The following is an 18,128-nucleotide window of genomic DNA, read 5'->3' as shown; positions in this document are numbered from 1 at the left end:
GAGCAGGGGTATGACTGTGCAGGATGGTGTTAATGGGTGTCAACCACCCACTGTTTGATTTATAGAAACACAGGTTTCTATTTTGCTGCCATTTTCCCCCTCTAATTTTCTAGTTGTTCTACAAATGAATAGATTTCTGCCCACTGATGCCTCAAATATTCCCCAAAATGTTGGAATTGATGAGACAGAACATTCAAAGCCTGTTGTCTTCCACACATAATAGAGACAAATGCAAATGCCATAGTACTGAACTACCGTCTTAGCAAATTTGACCAACTTTCTATATATGGCACATCCTTGTCTCTTTCTGATCTACCACATCTCCCTCTCTTATCTTAATTTTCTCAGGTCTTCTGACTCCAAGATGTACTTTTTTTAAAGCTGCCTTGTGCTCCAATTCTAGCAATCCCCCTAAATCACTTACTTCTCTTTCCTTGATCCTTACTATAATTTTTTACCTTTGGTGGTATCGGATTGGAAGAGGTAGGTAACTCTCACCTGGTAATGTCCTTAGAAGCATATGGCTGACTGTTTTATTTAAATTCCACAGGATTCAAGGTTTTTCTGATCAGAGGAACCCAGAATCTATCATCTATCCACTGACTCCAGAGATGTTGTAGGCCTCAGTGATATGAAGTAGTAATCTAGTCTGTCTACAAAATATATCAATACCCTCCAATATGTTGGGCCACTTGGTAATCAGGAGATGAATACTGGTTCAAATTGTGCAGCACACTGAGAGAAAAGACAGAGAAAATTATTTGACATTTTAAATGAGATAGAATATTTTCATAACTTTTTGTCCATTTGTGGTACCAAAAGGTTAATATTAAGGAATAAAGGAAAATATATAATGCAGATGAAATCTGATATTCATATAGAGAGGTTTCCTGAAGACAGGAATAGGCATCTTTCAAATACAGTATCTCTCCAGGGAAAAGTTTCATGTGGAGATAAAAGAAATATATTCCAGCAGTTGCCAGTGTGAGCCAATGCTAAATCCAGGTTGGTATTTTGCTAAAAATATGAACATTTCCTGTTTTATCCACTAACATCCTTATAAAGAACCTGCTAAGAATAAGGTGTCCATATTTCCATAGTCTCAAAACAGGAAAAATGTTTTACAACACCCCCCACCCCGTACCATTACAGAAGTGGAGTTTTCTGGAAATGGGATAAAAGCACTCCTTTGATCACACTGACAGGTTTTTAAAACAGGACATGTGGTCATCCTAGCATAGAGAAACCAGCAGCATTCTGCCTGCAGATGAGTCTGGCAGCTCACAGATATTCTACTTTCCTACCATGAGCAGGAACTCCATGATGGGCAAGGAACCCATGTGTGTGGGGAGAAGAAAATATCAAAGCAAAGACTTGCCACATTGATCCGAGAGTAGACTTTTTACCTGGCAAGATCCAAATGACTCCATCACTCCAAGTAAACTAAACCTGACTCCCAGCTGCCTAACACCTTATGCAGTCCTGTTGCACAGGAGAAAAGTGAATGGAGAATGCAACCATTTCACATTTCATAAGCAGAGCCCTTTTTGTACCTCAGTGCTTGACCAGCACTTAGTATAAAAGGGTCTTGATCCTGATTTTTATTACAATAAAAACCACTCATATATTAAGGTGAAAAATAAAGAGTGACAGATACAAAAACTGAAACAAAAAAGAAGCCATTATTTTGATTTAGGTCATACCAACTTGCCATCAAATAAACTATGAGTGAAACCCCCATGAAGTTTGTGAAAGCTTTGCCATTGCTTTAATTGGACTAGGGTTTCACCCACACTATTTTTTCTGCAACACTGTATCATATTTTATTTAAATTGTGTCACAAAAGAAAATGTCAGTTTTACTTGCAACTGGTCATTAAGAACATCAATATGGAAAGGGAATATAAAAGCAAATGCATGAGAAATTCTCTTGCACACATGAAGGCAATGAAAATAGATTTTTGTATAACCAGCAACATAGCTAGACAGGAAGAGGTTGCTTTTATGATTTCATGAAGGGTGTTCTAACAGCCTAATTTCCCCAGGCAAGGTTCATGTTTGTGTGGGTTACTTATTCTCTTAACTCTAATGATCCTAGTTTTACATGCAAACCCCCCATTGACTTGAATGGCAACCCTATGCATAGAACAACTATAGGATTGGATTGTTGACTAAGCAAATAATCAGAATCAGCAGATTTGGAGTCATATGGGCAGCTGACAAGCAGCCTGTTTTGTTGTAAGATTGGGTATAAAATCCCAAATCTCATTAGCTTCTAGCTGCTGGCACCGAGGCTAGTTAAAAGCAAGAAGAATGGCTTTTCAATCTATGCTTCTCGTTTTCTTAGCTGGACTGGTATTTCTGTCTGAAGCTGCCCCACTGGTAAGTGTTTTTGCATTTAGGGGGTAGAATTTGAAGGACTGTAAAATATAATAAAAGTAAGTATAAATTGATGCACAGACATTATCTATTTTATTATATGAATATTATATTACTAAACTAAAACTCAAAACAAATTCCTTCACTCATAACAATGCTACAATTCTTTTTGCTACTGTCATTTTCTCATGTAATTTCTTTACAATCTTTATTTAAAATGTTGAAGTCCTTTTTAAGATTATCCAAAGTCATCTGCTTAAGGCAAGGGGATGGGATCTAGGTGATTGTTGCCCATTTTGGTATTGTCTTTAGACAAGTCACTTAATTTTGACTCAGTTTCCATATCTGTCTAATGGGGATAATTTTTACTTGCCTTTCCAGGACACCATAAAGCTTAATTCTGTGCTACTTATAAAGCATGCGCTCCTAAGATGGGATATTATATTAAAGTATTACTGAGAATTAATCACAGAATAACAAATCTGGAGAAGCCAATATTTTCCCAGAATGTTAATTAGCATAACATTTTCCAGAACTATATATTGTCTTAAGCAACATTTGTGTATTTATTATAAAAAGCTTCTATGAAGTGGCAGAATACACCTAATTCTTAGGTCATCCAGGTATAAGAAACACCTATTCGTGAACTCCATGGAGCATAAAATATAATTAGGCTTAGAATATGCTCTGCTATGGATGCTATTTTGCAATAAGAACTCTTTTGCTCTTTGGAGGAGGAATTTTAGTAGATGTGGTGAATAACCCCAACACGTTTACTGCATTAGACATATTTTTTCTGCTTTCCAAGGTTTCCCATGGTTCTATTGATTCCAAGTGCCCACTTATGGTGAAGGTCCTGGATGCGGTTAGAGGAAGTCCAGCTGCCAATGTAGCAATTAAAGTGTTTAAAAAGACTTCAGATGGAGACTGGCAAGAATTTGCTGCTGGGTAAGTGATGATGCACCCTGCAACAGTTTTCAGTGTCTTAAAGAATAGGATGGGTTACAAAGAGAAGACTCTGCTTGAAGAGCAACTTCTTTTTTGGCATTAATTAAAAGATTATCATTATTTCATTAATCCCTTTTCTACCGTTAATATTTAGCATATTGGGCCTAATCCAAAGCATACTGAATAAGTAGGATCAGGCCTATGATGGGAGACAGTTCGCATCACTAAGATTTTCATTTTACTTTAGTAGGGGAATATTTAATATTGTTCTTCTTGATTCCACAACTTATTGTTCTACCTGTGTTTAAAAAGGTAGCAACCTGTTTGCCGGTATTTATATACACTCCAAACTAACCATATTAATATACAGAGGGACCACAGCTTTATTGTAAAGGAAAAGCAAGGGAATTGCCCTCTTGTAAATTTTGTTACCAGGCCCTAAACATCCTGACACTGAGTGCACCTGCCATCTTCACCACTGCTGTCACTTAGAAAAGGGTCAGTCAAGAGCAACTCCTTAATTACTGTATTCAGGGTTACACTGAGCCAAGAACAGAATCAGGTCCACAATACTTCCTTGTGGCTCTGTCCACAACACTCTCATGGCTCCTATTTTTGTGATAACTGAGAACTTTACCATCTTGTAATATATGCATTGTCACAAAGGCTCTGTGATTGGGAACAGGAGTGAATAAGGAGTGAATTAGGCCTGAGATCCACACAGGTCATTCCCAAGGAAATGCCTTTGTGCATCTGACTCAAAATGATTTGTCTAAGAGGTCATGTAAAACTACAGAGTGGAGCAGGAAACTGAACCCCAGGAATCCCAAATCCGAAGTATGTACCCAAATCATGAAGCCATCCTGCTGAGAGAGGGTTTTTGATTGTTTGTTTTGCCGGACTCTAAGTATCTTACAAACTTCCTTCTCTCCCCTATTCAAGCAATACAACATCACTGACAGACCTGGAAAAACAAAACATTTGGTAGTAATATGGGAGAAGCAGAATTCAGAATTGATTTAAATATTTTAAAGATGAACAAATCCCATGTCAAATTTAATATTCCTGCCAATTTCCTTATGAGGGAAATGGAATGGTTCAAATGGTTTCTAAAACCACAGCATGCTTTCCTATCATCACTAGAAAATCTATATTATTTTATAGAATATAAGAAGCAGCTTTAAAAGTATGCATAAAATGTGACTCAATACAAGCTGCCTAAGGAAAAGATCCATGCAGTGTCACTGTTAAACAGGCTTATCTTTGTGATACAACGATACAGTTTACTTAGCAACATTGTTCCTAATTAGCATTTGCCTTGTGTTTATGAAATCAATGGGAGCTGCAGGAATCCATTTTTCCTTTAGGAACCTAAATATGACTTTAGAAGACCAGGATATAAAAAAAGAAAATAAATAAATAATGTTAGGTCTACCAGGATTGGGAATTTTTCCCTGAGGGAATAAGAGGAAGGAATATAATCTAGTATTTTTATAAATATACTATTATGTTATATTCCTTCTTGTGTGGCTGCATATTCATTCTTCCCTTGGTGTACATCTCATGCCATGCTTTCATACATGCCATTGACTTTGGGTGCAAACAAGCATTCACAGGACCCAGCTTACTTTATTGTGTGGGCAACCCAAGGTAAGTAACTCGGGGAAGGGGGCAGAGGGACTGGTGGGTCCATGAGGAGTGGGTAGTTTGGGGGCTAAAAATTGTTCAGTCAGGGTTGGGGATTTGGGATTAGGAAAAGTGTAGCCCTGGGGGTGTGGCAAAGGGGCTTCCCATCCTTGGAGCTGTGGTGTGAATATGTTCACCCAAAGAACCTTGTCTATGAACATGTTCAGGCATCCACGAGGATGGGTTAACCCATTTCAGATCAGGTTAGCCCCATGAGGTGAACTAACTTTAGATAGGGCATGCCATTTTTCAGTGACCTAAACCCTAAAAACACCTACCTGCATGCCTGGCCATTTAAATCAACCCAACCTTGGTTAGACGGATCTAGACGCAATGCTTGTACATAACCTTAGAAGATGACAAAAATTGTAGACTTAGACATTTACACACAAAAAAAAAAACAGGCTTTCAGTAATGTTTGGTCATTTTCTACATTTAAAAGGTAGAAAAAGTAGAATGATAAGGTTATACGTCTTACCTGTTCTACTAGACCTGATAAATAGCAGTTTTAGCAAAAAACATTTTGCGCAATCCATAGAGTACAATAATAACTTGAGCCAAACCTAAATCAGGGAATTGGTACTATTCTCCATCACCTACACTGATTTGATTCAAAATCAGTTTGGGGATTTTAAGTATTTTTGTTCGCTTGCAATTAACTGTTGGCCCAGTGATTACAAGTGGGACTTGAGCATTGACAGGAGCAGAAAAACTACTAATAGATTTTTCTTTTTGCTTTATTTGGTAGATGAAACAGGAGCATCTAGAGAAAACTAGGCAGTGAGAAACTGAAGGGAATAGCTGATTTGTTTGACAATTATACTTTCCCCCTATGAGTCCAATCCTGAAAACACTTAAGCTCAGGTGTAGGGCCTGAATCACAGCCCTTTCCAATAAAAAAAAAAAGATTCCCATTGACTTCAATGAGCTTTAGAGAAGTCCCTTACTGCAGCAGGTGGGTCCATTTATTTCAATGTAACTACTTACGCTAGTAAGCATTAGTCCCTGCAGTAAGCATTTCCAACATGTCTTATATTTGATTTATTTCAGCAACTAAGTTATTACAAATTGCCAGGCTGGACACAACAGTTCCAGTAAATAACATTTTCCTCAGAAATGACTAAAACAAAAAAACATGAAAAACTGGGACAGCAAAACCTGGTGAAGGTTTTTTATTGAGGGAGGTGGGGATTCTTTTCTATTTCACTGTATATGAACAATAATCCAACAAAGTCTGCTCATCCCTGATGCCATTTACTTCTTGGCAAAGAGATATTCAAAGTTAGTTCATGCCATGAAATTTCAGAGGTCTGTCTGCCTGGGAGCTCATGGATGAATCAGCTGAACCTGAGTGAAGTCTTCCTCTTTACTTGCATGCTGGGAAGTTTGGCTCCATGCCATGTTTGAATAGGCAAGTACAGAGCAAAGACCTAGAGACAGCTGAGGAAGGAAATCACTAAATCTGCTCTCACATAAATCTAGCAGCCAAAAAAACATGAGGTAAAGAGTATAGAGGGACACCAGTTGTTATTCAGGACCCCATGATACAGCAATATATCTGAGGCCTGCCTTTAAGTGGTGGGTCCATGTATTCGATTCCCCCAGAAACCCATTTACTCCAGCTTCCTTAGGAAAGACTTTCATTGTGTTTTCCTGCCTAGTAATTTAAAAGCAAGATAATGCTTGGATCCCTTCTCCCTTATTACAGTGTATGTAAGAACTATTCATAGAATCATAGGAAAGTAGAGCTGAAAAAGACTTCTGGAGGTCATCTAGTGCAACCCCCTGCCTGAGGCAGTCTCATCCCTATCCACACCACCCCAAGCACATTTTTTCCTTATCTATTACTCAAACTACACAGGCAATTCTGCCACAGAACCACAAAGCATAGCACCCTAACTTGCCACAAGTAAAGTAGGGGAACAATGGTGCTGCTGCAAGTGCTGTCAAAATATGCTTGAGAGAGCCAAGGAAGAGGTCCACACATCCTGCTACAGAAGAAAGCAAAAACCCCTTGGTCTGTGCCAGTATGACCGCGGGGTAAAATTCCTTCCTGATCCTAAATGTGGTGATCAATCTGACCCTAAATAGAGAAACAAGATCCTTTAGTCAGGAACCTCTAGGTTTTAGTCCCAGCAGCAGCACTGGCATAGGCTAATTAAAATCCCCAGCTTTGGCTACAGCTAACACCCAGTGCTTTGGAGGAAGATGAAAAAATTGCCCTGACATGTGTAGGAACAGCAGAGGGGGAAAAAAATCTTTCTGGCCCCATGTGGCAACCAGCAAAGCTCAGAAGCATGGGAAAGACCCATAGTATAGCATAGGCATAGCTACTTCTAGATCAATCCTGGCCAATGCTCATCCAACCTCTTCTTGCTCATCACCTCCAGTGATTCCATAGGCAGCATAGGGGTGGAATCACTGCTCCACTGTTGTAACAGTGAAAAAGGGTTTTCCCCTGATAATGAATCCAAACCTACTTTGCTTCAATTTCAAGCCATTGGCCTGTTCTACTCCCTGCAGCAAGAGAGAAAAGATGTTCTCTCTCATCTTTGTGGCAGCCCTTCAGGTATTTGAAGACTTATGTCCCTTCTTAAGCACCTTTTCCATAAGCTGAACATGCCTAGTTCCTCATGTGGCTTCTGTTTCGAGCGTTTTATTATTTTTGTCACCTGCCTTTCAACCCTCTCTTGTCCATGTCTCTCTTAAAATGTGGAGCCCCAAACTGTACCCAGTACTCTATATGAGGCCTACCTAGTGCTATTATATTTTGTAATACCTTTTGTGTCTTGTACTTAATGATTCTATCAATGCAGTCCAAAATCATACTTGCCCTTTGTGTGGCTTCATTTCACTGAAGACTCATACTGAGTCTGTGATCCACCAAGACTCCTAGATATTTTTCCATAGTGCTGCCATCTGGCCAATTGTCACTCATCTTGTATATGTGGCTTTGATTATTCTTCCTGAGGTGTAACACCTTGCATTTGTCAATGTTGAACTTCATTCTGTTAGTTTTAGCCCAACTTTCCAATCTGTCAAGATCCTTCTGAATTGCACTCCTATCTTCCAGGGGGGTTGCACTCCTATCCTCCAGGATCCTTCTGAATTGCACTCCTATCCTCCAGGAATTGGAAATTCCTTTCCAATTTTGGGTCATCTCCAAACTTGCTCAAGAAGCTGTCTGTTCGAGCATCCAAATAATTAATAAACATGTTGAATAATACTGGGTCCAGGATATACCCCTGTGGAACTCCACTCAAAACCTTCTGACTTTCCAACGTGGATCCACCATAATTACCTTTTGTTTATGGGTATTATGGCAGGCCAACTCAAAATATATTATGATCAGGTGAGAAGGAAATTGGTGACTTGGGAACTTGATAAGTAGCAGAAGTAACAACTAAAAGCATGCATTTTCTTGGTGTTAAGAGTGCATGAGGGTGCAATTTGTCATAGAACTAGAAACAGAACAACAGACCATTTCTAGGCTGTGTCAAATCAGGGAATAATGTTTACCATGGCTATTTAAAGTTTAGCACCCATAGGTTATTAAAGTCACCGAGGGAGAGATTTAGAAAAACTAAACTGCTAAGCATGCAAAGATAAATGAACTAATCAGAGCACAGATTTTGAAGAATACTATCAGGCCATGGAGTTCCAGTCTCAGATATAGCACTCTGCCTGTGCTTTTCTGTCCTATAAATAAACTAAAAGTCAATGCAAGTAGAGAATGAATGGAGTGACAACTTGAGAGATCTTGGATAAACTCATGCTCAATAATGTCTAAAAAATGGGTAGGTTAAATTAAAAGAGACTAAAATAAGGCATGGCTACTGACCCATGTTTGCCATGAAAAAAGGAACCCTGAGGTTAGAAAGCAATATCTCAGAGTGACTCATGACTATTCATGACTGAATAGTTGTTCTACAAAGACATGAGCTTCCCCTGGGAAGAAATTATCCTAGATTTGTTTTGGTTCAAAATATTGTGTTATATGGTCACAACTCTCTTTTTCTGGCGGCGGGGAGGCGGGGAGGACTTTTTTCTTTTAGGATATTAGAAAAAAATATAGGAATATTTTCTTATAGGAAAATATCCCATTTTCTTCTAAGATACCCCATTCACATGTCCACAGTAGCAGAGATAAATCGATAAACTAACCTGTCTTGAGAAAATTGAATCAATTTTGAATTGAATGGAGCTTAGTACCTCCACATAATCAAGCTGTACATTAATGCTACACAGATCCATGCTGATAAAGTATTCTTAGTTAACTGTAAGAATCCACTATTAAAATTGTTGTGCTCTGTTGGAAGTTTTGGTGCTATATATTGCAAGTCACCTTGAAAGTCAAAACTTTAAACATTCTGCTTACCTAAAGTTATAAGCCTATATTATTTTTTTATGGAGAGGTGCCTTTTTTGGTTATATGTTAATACAATTGCTGTTATTTTTTTATCTTATTACTACATCCTAATATCTTAAAGCCATTGGGTTTGGAATAACAGTATTAGAAGAAAGCCAGATCATTAGAAAACCAGAGACCTACTTTATTAGAAGTTGAATACAAACACAGTTTACAAAAAGTATGCAGGGAAAGCTAATTCCAGCTGACAAGTGCAGGGAAAGGTACAGGATCTAGTCACTGACCAAAGGCAGAGAGAAATTAAATGTGACTTACACAATGAGACAATACCCAGAAACTTATGTGGGTTACCAAACTGGAAGTTAGCTGCTCTATTTCTGCCATAGCAAGTGGACAAATGAGGTCCAAAAGCAAGAGTATTTGGCAGTTTTAACATTCAATGAGTGGATGAGGGAATGTATGCACCTGGCTGGGTCTAAAACTTTCTGAAGATTCGGAATGAAGGAAATGCCACTGAGTACTGTGGAACATTTGATCATTCTACCTGTGATATCAAATCAAATCTTGAGCAGTAGCTCTTTCCAAAGAAAATAATCATCACAATTTTTAAAGTGGTTTATAGGAAACCTTAGTAACAGTTTATTGTTGCTAACAAAACATCTTACTCAGGTGATATTAAGTTTGAAAAGTAAGAGAGAGACTGCTTCATGTAGGTCAACCTTCTTCCACCCTCAGCACAGGAATGTAAGTAAAAACATATAATTTCCTAATAAGAGACTTCTGCTACTGGGTTCATTGCTGCTTTTTGCAGCAAACCCAATTTTTTGCAATATACTTTTAAAAGCTACTGTAGCCTTCTGTTCACTCCTCACCCATCCCCAGCTGTCTCTTGCCCAGTGTACTTTCTCAACTGGTATTAGGACACCATTCATATTTTACATCTATGTAACCATGGAGTGATTTAGACCTGGATCCAACTCCTAGATCAGACAAAACCTAGAACAGGGTTAAGCCATGTGGTCTAAATCTGGATTGCATCATTCCCTAAAGTTCTTATCATTCACAACTTGGACTCTATTATAAAAGATATATGCTATAAAAATATAGCTAAACTGAAAAATTAAATTTGAATCCAAACTTTCCCCAAATTTAGTGCTAATTCTGATAAAAGATTTTGATTCAGAATCAATTTTTATTTGCAACTGAGCCATGGCTAGACTGTGGGTGCATTTACACATGTGCTTCAATGAATATTGCCCTATTTTAAGGAGCATTAAAACATCACCAAAAAAGTGCCCTTTAGCAATGCGCATTAAAGTATGTTAATGCACATTTTTTTTAGTACCTCACATTGGAGGGCACTTTTACGTGTGCTTGAGGGGTGGAGGCAGCAGTGCTTTAGAGTGGCTAATTAAGAGCCGCAGCATCTCAAAAAATGTCAGCATGTCAGAGCAGCCTCTGCACTTGTGTTGAGGCACCCAGAGGTACTAGATTTAATGTGCATTACGTAAAGTGAACTAATGAATGTGTAGACATGCTCACGTAAGTTATATATAGGTTTATCTGATTCAACATTTCAATGAGTTATTCAGTGTGTGTGTATGTGTGTGTGTGTGTGTGTGTGTGACTAAGTTAACCAGAGGAATTAGTAATTTTTTTAAGTAAACACATTTTTGCAGGAACTTCTTATAAAATCTGGCACTCTCATAAGAAGTCACATTTTAAATAATAGACTTGATTAATAGACTTGGATAGGTTTAAGCTCATATTAGATACAGTATGTTTTATTCATGCTCAATCAAACTGTGGTCCTACTGGGAATTTATCATACTTCAAAGGGAGTAGGATTTAATCTAAGGGAAATTAAAAATAGGTACACAATCAGTTTACATTTCAATTAGAGTAAACCCTCCTTCATTCATACTTTTTGTCCACTGAATGGATGTATATGGTATGGCATCTGTTCATCAGTGAGTGATGGTGGATAATGTCCATTACAATAATTAATTTTGAGACTAAGACAAGAGATGGTGAGGGTCAGAAAGAAAAAGGAAGCAGAAACAGTACAATGGATTCCATTTCCAATTGTCATTAGACTTTACCATATCCCTGCCTCCTCCCACTTTATTATGCTAAACAGCTGTTTAGTGCTAGACAGCTGTTTTCACATGTGGCTTAGACTTACAAGTTCTATTAGCTTTTCAGGACCTGTCTTTCTTTAACACTATCAGAACAAGTCAAATGATTTAGTTAATATATATTTCAAGAGAAAAAGGCAGAATCAGATTCAAAGAAAAGTAGACATGTAGGAGAAATAACAAAGAGGACAGAGAAGGGAGACAAAGGAAACTGGAAAACAACTACCTGAATATCTGAGCAAGCTTTATGGTTCCTGAAGGTCAAATTCTTTAGGGTGCATCTACATGAGATGCTTTACTGTGCATTGGACTAATGTAATACACAATAAAGCGTCATTATCGGCACGTGTGCATCAATTACTGCACATTAAATTAATCCATTGAACTTTTTGTAATACCAATACACACTGGCACTAGAAAAATGGTGCATTAACTAATGTGCTAGAGTGCACATGGAAACCATGACTGGGAACAATTTGCACCCAGTAAAGCCCAGGCAACAAGAGGCCACTGCTGCCTGACTAAGCCTCTATCTGCACAGGGTGGAGGGAGCTGTTCCAGCTGAAGGGCAACTATCTCTCAGCCACGTGGAGATCAGGACTTGTCCCAATCTCCACAGGGCAGGGAAAGCTGTCCCACCTCTGGGGGCACATGGCTGGGAGGCAGCTGCCCCCAGCTCTTCCTGGTCTGCAGAGATCAGGACCAGCCTCCATGTCCCTTGCCAGCTTGGGACTGGTACCTATGGCTCCCCCTGGCTGCTGCAGGTGGGCAGAGAAGGGCAGGAACAGCCCTGGACTTTACTGCTCCTGTCAGGAGCAAATTTCCTTCTGATGGGCACATGTTCAGATGTGTGCCTGAAAGCACTTTAATGATCCTGAATTTTCCATGCAGAGTTCAGGCGTATTATTTGCACATGTAGATGGCTAAGGCCTGCTCCTATTTCCTTCTGCTTTTTGGTTTCATTACCTGCTGTGCTTGGTTCTTAATTTAGGTTGCAAGCACTCTGGTATGGGGATTCTTGTTATTAATCATGCATATGGCACTTAGCACGGTGACCATCACATAGGTTCCTTGAGGTTTTTATTACATGCTAATAATATCTTGTATTCCTATATTCCTAAAATATAGGAAATACCATTCAGAGACTCCTTAAATTTCTGTAGTTATTACATTTAAAATCATTTACCTTTCGTTCTAATAGTTAATAAACTAATCTTATTTTAAAATTTTTCCCTTTTTCTGCTCAGCTCTAATGTGCCAATTGGCAGAGCTCATTTTAGCACAACAATATTTTTTCTAAGTATCTGTTTCAGGGGATTCTCAATATCTTCTAAAGTAAACACCAAAAGACCACGCTGGTAGCAAGGGTCGGGTTTAGTGTATTCCTAACAACTTGGCACTATACCATCTAGCATATTCAAAATTCCATACTGACTGCTTCTGTTATGCATCTGAATTGTAAGATAAGTACTCATGTGGACATTTCTTACCACAGGAAAACCACAGAATTTGGGGAAGTCCATGAGCTCACATCAGATGACAAATTTGTAGAAGGAATATACAGGGTTGAGTTTGACACCAGCTCATACTGGAAAGCACTTGGCCTTTCCCCATTCCATGAATATGCTGACGTGAGTATTTATGAATATATCTATCTAATGTCTTTGGATATTGTGTAGAGCAGCAACTAGGGAAAAAAAAAAGAACTGTCCCTTTAATGTGCAAAGAACAGTATTAGGAATTTAAATGTTACAATGATTGCAAAACAAAAGAAATAAAGCCACTGTTTTTTCATGTTAATGGTCAGCTACTCTGCTGGTATAAATGGGCTTAGCCTTATGGAAATCAATGGAGCTGGACCCATTTATACCAGCAGGCAATTAGACCCTGTACTTAAAACTATGCATAACTAAAAAATGTTAAAACTACAATGTCCTGCAGCATGGAAATGCTTTTATTTTTACTGCAAGGAATGCAGGGCTTTAGAAACCTCTAGTTAACAAATGGTGAATAAATACTGTAGGGGGGAGAAAGGGTCCTTTCTTGGTTTGACTAGAGACCTCAGGTTCAGTAATTTGAAAACAAATTAATTCTTTCTTATGACGTGTCTCTTCAGGAAAGGCAACCATAACGTTCTGCATGCACATCATTTTTTAGTAAAACTCAGAGTGGATTTTTCCTGGACTACTTCTAAATGATGTGATAGAAAAAAATTGCAGCAAATGGCATTTTGTAAGGGAAAGGAAAACTAGCCAAGGATTTTAAAGGTCGTTCTATCTAAATTTCTTGAGAGTGAAGTAATACAAAAGAGAGCTTAGTATGATTCTTCCTTGTGGGTTTCTTGGCTTGTGGCCCCATGCTTAGAATGATAGGCATATAAATATTATTATTATATTTAAGAAGCACACACTATTTTTCTTGTATACATCTTGTTATAATTTTAGCTACTAATTTTACCTTGTATTAATTATGCAAGCCTAATGAATGAGACACAAGATAAACAGAATAATATTAAAGGGCTTGGAGCCTGAGTCAAAACCTACTGAGGTCAGTTGAAAAAATCTTTAGACTTCTTCAAAAAATTGCTAGTGTATCTTGTATCTCATTTATCAGGGTGCATAATTAATGAAAGGCAAACTTGGTAATTGAAATATTGACATATCCGCAAAAGATAAATATGGGAAATAAAGAGTAACTTAGAACACCGAGTTAGTTTCGGAGCACATATGTTGTTCTTCAAGTTTACAAGTATTTTCTTTTCCAGGTGGTTTTCACTGCTAACGATTCTGGTCACCGTCATTATACCATTGCTGCTCTCTTAAGTCCTTTCTCTTATTCAACCACTGCTGTTGTCAGTGATCCACAAGAATAAATATGGCGTCATCATACAGGATATCCACCACTGATAGAATTACTGTAGGATTTTAGGAGGAGTTGATTTTCTATTGAAAATGACACATCTTTTTGTGATAGTAGTTTTTAGCATTTTGTAACCTGACTACAATCTCAAGCAAGTCAATAAATGTTTCCTCTTTAAAACAATTTTAATTCTAAATGTAGTATTTTACTTTGCTCAGAAGAAGGATGGCGTGTGTTGAAGTATGAAAGGAATTTTAAAAAACCACTAATAGGAGGCAAATGAACACTTGGCTTATTACAGTACCCTAATCTGGTGCCTTTTCCCCCATTCCATACAAAATGATTAATCCATTATCTTAATGTATAATGCCTGGCATTTTAAAAGAAGTCATGTTTTGCCTGGTGTTCTGCAAAAAGTTATATTCTCTTTCTAATGCACAGGAATAGAAATTATTCTAATGAAATAACTCATTTTTAATTCATTATTTACACTATGATGATGAAAAAAGCTCAAATGAGAAAGACACACCATTTTCATAAAACACAGACGAGGCAATCCCAGCAGCAAACAGGACATTTGAAGCATAGAGGAAAAGCAATATACAAGTAGAATGAACAGGGTGATAGTTTTCAGCATGAGGTTGCAATTAAGATGCTAAGCACATTCAAACACTTGAAGAATTCATTAAATTTATATAGGCTTTAAAACCTCTCATAAATCTCTGCACTTGCTAGTTTGAATTAATGGAAGAAAAGTAGTTCCTGCCTGAAACCAATACATAATTATCTTATATGCTGTTATGTCCCTTAAATATTTCCATGAAACCTTACATGAGCTCATTCAAGACTGTAAGAAAAAGACACTGCAGGAGTTATCTTCACTTACACCACCAAATAGACCCAAAATTATATAAATCAAATCCTATTTGTCCTGAATCTGAATAATTCACGGAAATCATAAAAGATCAGAAAAACAGGAGAAGTCAAGATGTAGGCTGGCTAGTGGCTAACTATGCCTGTGATTGAATTCAAATGAAAGATAAATTGATAAAAGAGTTCTAGTTGGAAATCTTTTTTCTAAACTGATGAATTAACCTGTTTTCTTGAATATGTATTAAGGTAAAAGAAGCTTTGTTCTACTGGATTGCAGGGACTATAAAGGCAGCTAATAAAATAACACCTCTCACAAACAATCTGTGCCCACTTGCCAATGGCTTCCGACTTTTACACTCTGCAAAGCAAAATCTTGCTCAGATGAAGAAGTTTCAAGTGAATTCAGAAGTTAAATAACTCCTCCAAAATATTTAAATATTCCGTTATCTCATTTCTGGACTCTACCCTTGTTACACAACTCTAATAAATTGCAAGCAGACAGGTCCAATAGTGGCCCAAGGCATCTGGTTTTTGCAAAGCTTTCTATTTCTGAAGCATGAAAAACAGTAGGTTTGACTTGCACTTGCCATTGCCAAGCTTTATGAATATGACATCCGTTCATTGTGTATAGAAAACAATATATTTGCTAAAAATATTCTAAAATAAAAATATTAACGTGATAACTACATATATATTATCCACCTAAATCTAGTATAAATTGGAGCAGGCATATGTATGTGTGAGAAAAATTAAACTCTCATTTTAGGGCTCTATAACTTCTTAAAATAACCTCTCTGTCCAGGACTTTCAAAATCCTTCACATTTGCTTGGCTTGGCACCACTCATGCAAACTTTTGTAGCCACATCCTTTGAGGTTAGGCGGGCAAGACATTTCTGGTGTGTTTAGGTTCTCATCAGTAATGATACATCAGCTGTAAAAGGTACAAGTGGGAGATGATCTGAAAGGTTGATGTTTAATATGGTTGGGGGAATCTGTAGAGCTCGAAGGCTAGTAGAGCCAAAGATATCTGTACATCTCAGGACTCAGGTAGGGGTAGTTTAACAAACACATTTAACAAAGGAAGGAAATCAGAAGGAAGAAAGCTTTCATCAGATAAAAGATGGCTGAATGCATGGCTGAGAATGTTTCCCATGATATGCAAAATCCTTACTGACATCAAGAAAGTATATTTTTATAAGAGCAATGAGAAAAAGTATTTTCTGACACAGTGAACAAGATCACATACCATACAAAATCAACAACAGAATAAAAGTCAGGGGAATAGGCTATACAGAATAAAATATTAGAAATCATTGTTGCAGCTAGGTAGAAAAGCCCTCTGCATTATTTCACAGATGACACAGACTAATCTCCACAGGCAAGGTTCATCTTTGTGTGGGTTACTTATTGTCTTATTATTGACTAAGCAAATAATCAGAATCAGCAGGTTTGAAGCCATTTGATAAGCCTAATTTGAGGAGATTGAGTATAAAATCATAAATCCTATCAGTTTCTAGTTGCTGACATGGAAACTCATTGATTGCAAACAAAGTGGCCCTTTGTCCTGTACTTGTGATTTTCTTAGCTGGACTAGTATTTCTTTCTGAAGAAGCGCCCCTGGTAAGTGCTTAGGCATAGAAGAGAGCTTTCAAATATGGCTAATATAACCTATCCCCTTTTTTAAAGGATGAAACATAGAGTAAGTGAAAACCAAATCATTGTATTTTATGAGAATTACATTTACTTTTAATGAACGGTGTGCCAGCCTTGACACACTCCCACTTCTTCTTCCTGTTTCTATGAAGAAACTCCTCCTCTACTCTGGCTACAGATCTTCCCATGCTGAATACAACAGGTAGGTTGTAATTGGAGTTGGCACTTCTGATCAGGATTGACTCAGCATTTGTATGAGAAGCATTTGTGTTCCCACTGCCCACACAGATATCAGTTTTGGAGTCTGTGGAGAAGCAACCCCACAAAAGATCGAGACCACTGGCAGGGAGGGATCTCAGGAGTGGTACACAGTGTGGGGGTGGTGATAATATGTTCGGTTGAGAACTACTCTCCCTTCAGACTTGCCTATCTGGTGATTCACCCACTACATCCTTCCATACTGGTTCTTGCTGAAGACATCATGAAAGAAGGGGAATGAAGTGGTGCCCTGCCTCTTCTCTAACTTTATTACTTTGTTCCTCATGTCTATTCTGCACACTTAAGAAAGGATTTTGAGAGATTACCACCCCACTTTTCTTCTCCTCACTCCCAGCTGCACTCAAGGGGCTCTATAAAAGGAAGTGAAAGACCCAGAACTCTGCAGTAATTTTACCTCTATAGTTTTATTCTGAATCTCCCCCCAGCAAACTCTGATGTTTAGTCTTTTGGAAGTGCAGGAAGAAATGAAATAGGCTGGAGATGGCTGGATATTAATAGCTCCTCTGAAGTGGCTCCAGAGATTCCTTTATTCACAGCAACGACTTTTATAATGCATGATCTTCCCAGCTGGTTTAGTAAGATACCTCAGCAGCTAGGAAGCTGTTCATCTGAAAAACAGGCATAAAACAGGGAAGTAAGTCAAAGGCCACACACACTTGGTCCAGCTTTTCCTGGATACAAGGGAAGAGCTCCTAAAGGTACAGTGGATTGTGGTGAGGACCTAAGAAGGGATTCAAGATGAGCGCATGGGGGTAACAGCAATAAAATTACTATGATTTTAAATGAAAACTTTTTAATGTTTATTACAAACAGAAACAGATTTGATGGAACTCAGTGGTGGCCATTGAGAAACTGTCACTAACCAACAGCTTCTGTGAAGCTCTAGTGGGGTTTTTTATCCTCTCTCCCTTTTTCTCTAGGAGGTTGGGTACTGAGAGGGCTCA

The 18,128-nt window shown here is 38.0% G+C and overlaps 1 protein-coding gene across 1 annotated transcript; it reads left to right on the top strand.

Annotated features, from left to right (window-relative positions):
• Window positions 1–2,140: 2,140 nt before the first annotated feature.
• On the top strand, window positions 2,141–14,561 carry TTR (transthyretin). Its single transcript, XM_006271257.4, has 4 exons — window positions 2,141–2,381; window positions 3,187–3,326; window positions 13,015–13,150; window positions 14,284–14,561. The coding sequence occupies exons 1-4, from the start codon at window positions 2,313–2,315 to the stop codon at window positions 14,389–14,391; spliced, it is 453 nt and encodes a 150-aa protein (XP_006271319.1). The 5' UTR covers window positions 2,141–2,312; the 3' UTR covers window positions 14,392–14,561.
• The last annotated feature ends 3,567 nt before the right edge of the window (window positions 14,562–18,128 follow it).

The sequence above is a fragment of the Alligator mississippiensis genome, chromosome 3 (assembly GCF_030867095.1).
Source record: "Alligator mississippiensis isolate rAllMis1 chromosome 3, rAllMis1, whole genome shotgun sequence".
In the NCBI taxonomy this organism is placed as follows: domain Eukaryota; kingdom Metazoa; phylum Chordata; order Crocodylia; family Alligatoridae; genus Alligator; species Alligator mississippiensis.
The sequence above is the reverse complement of the archived record's forward strand: the minus strand, read 5'-3'. Positions and strand labels throughout refer to the sequence as shown.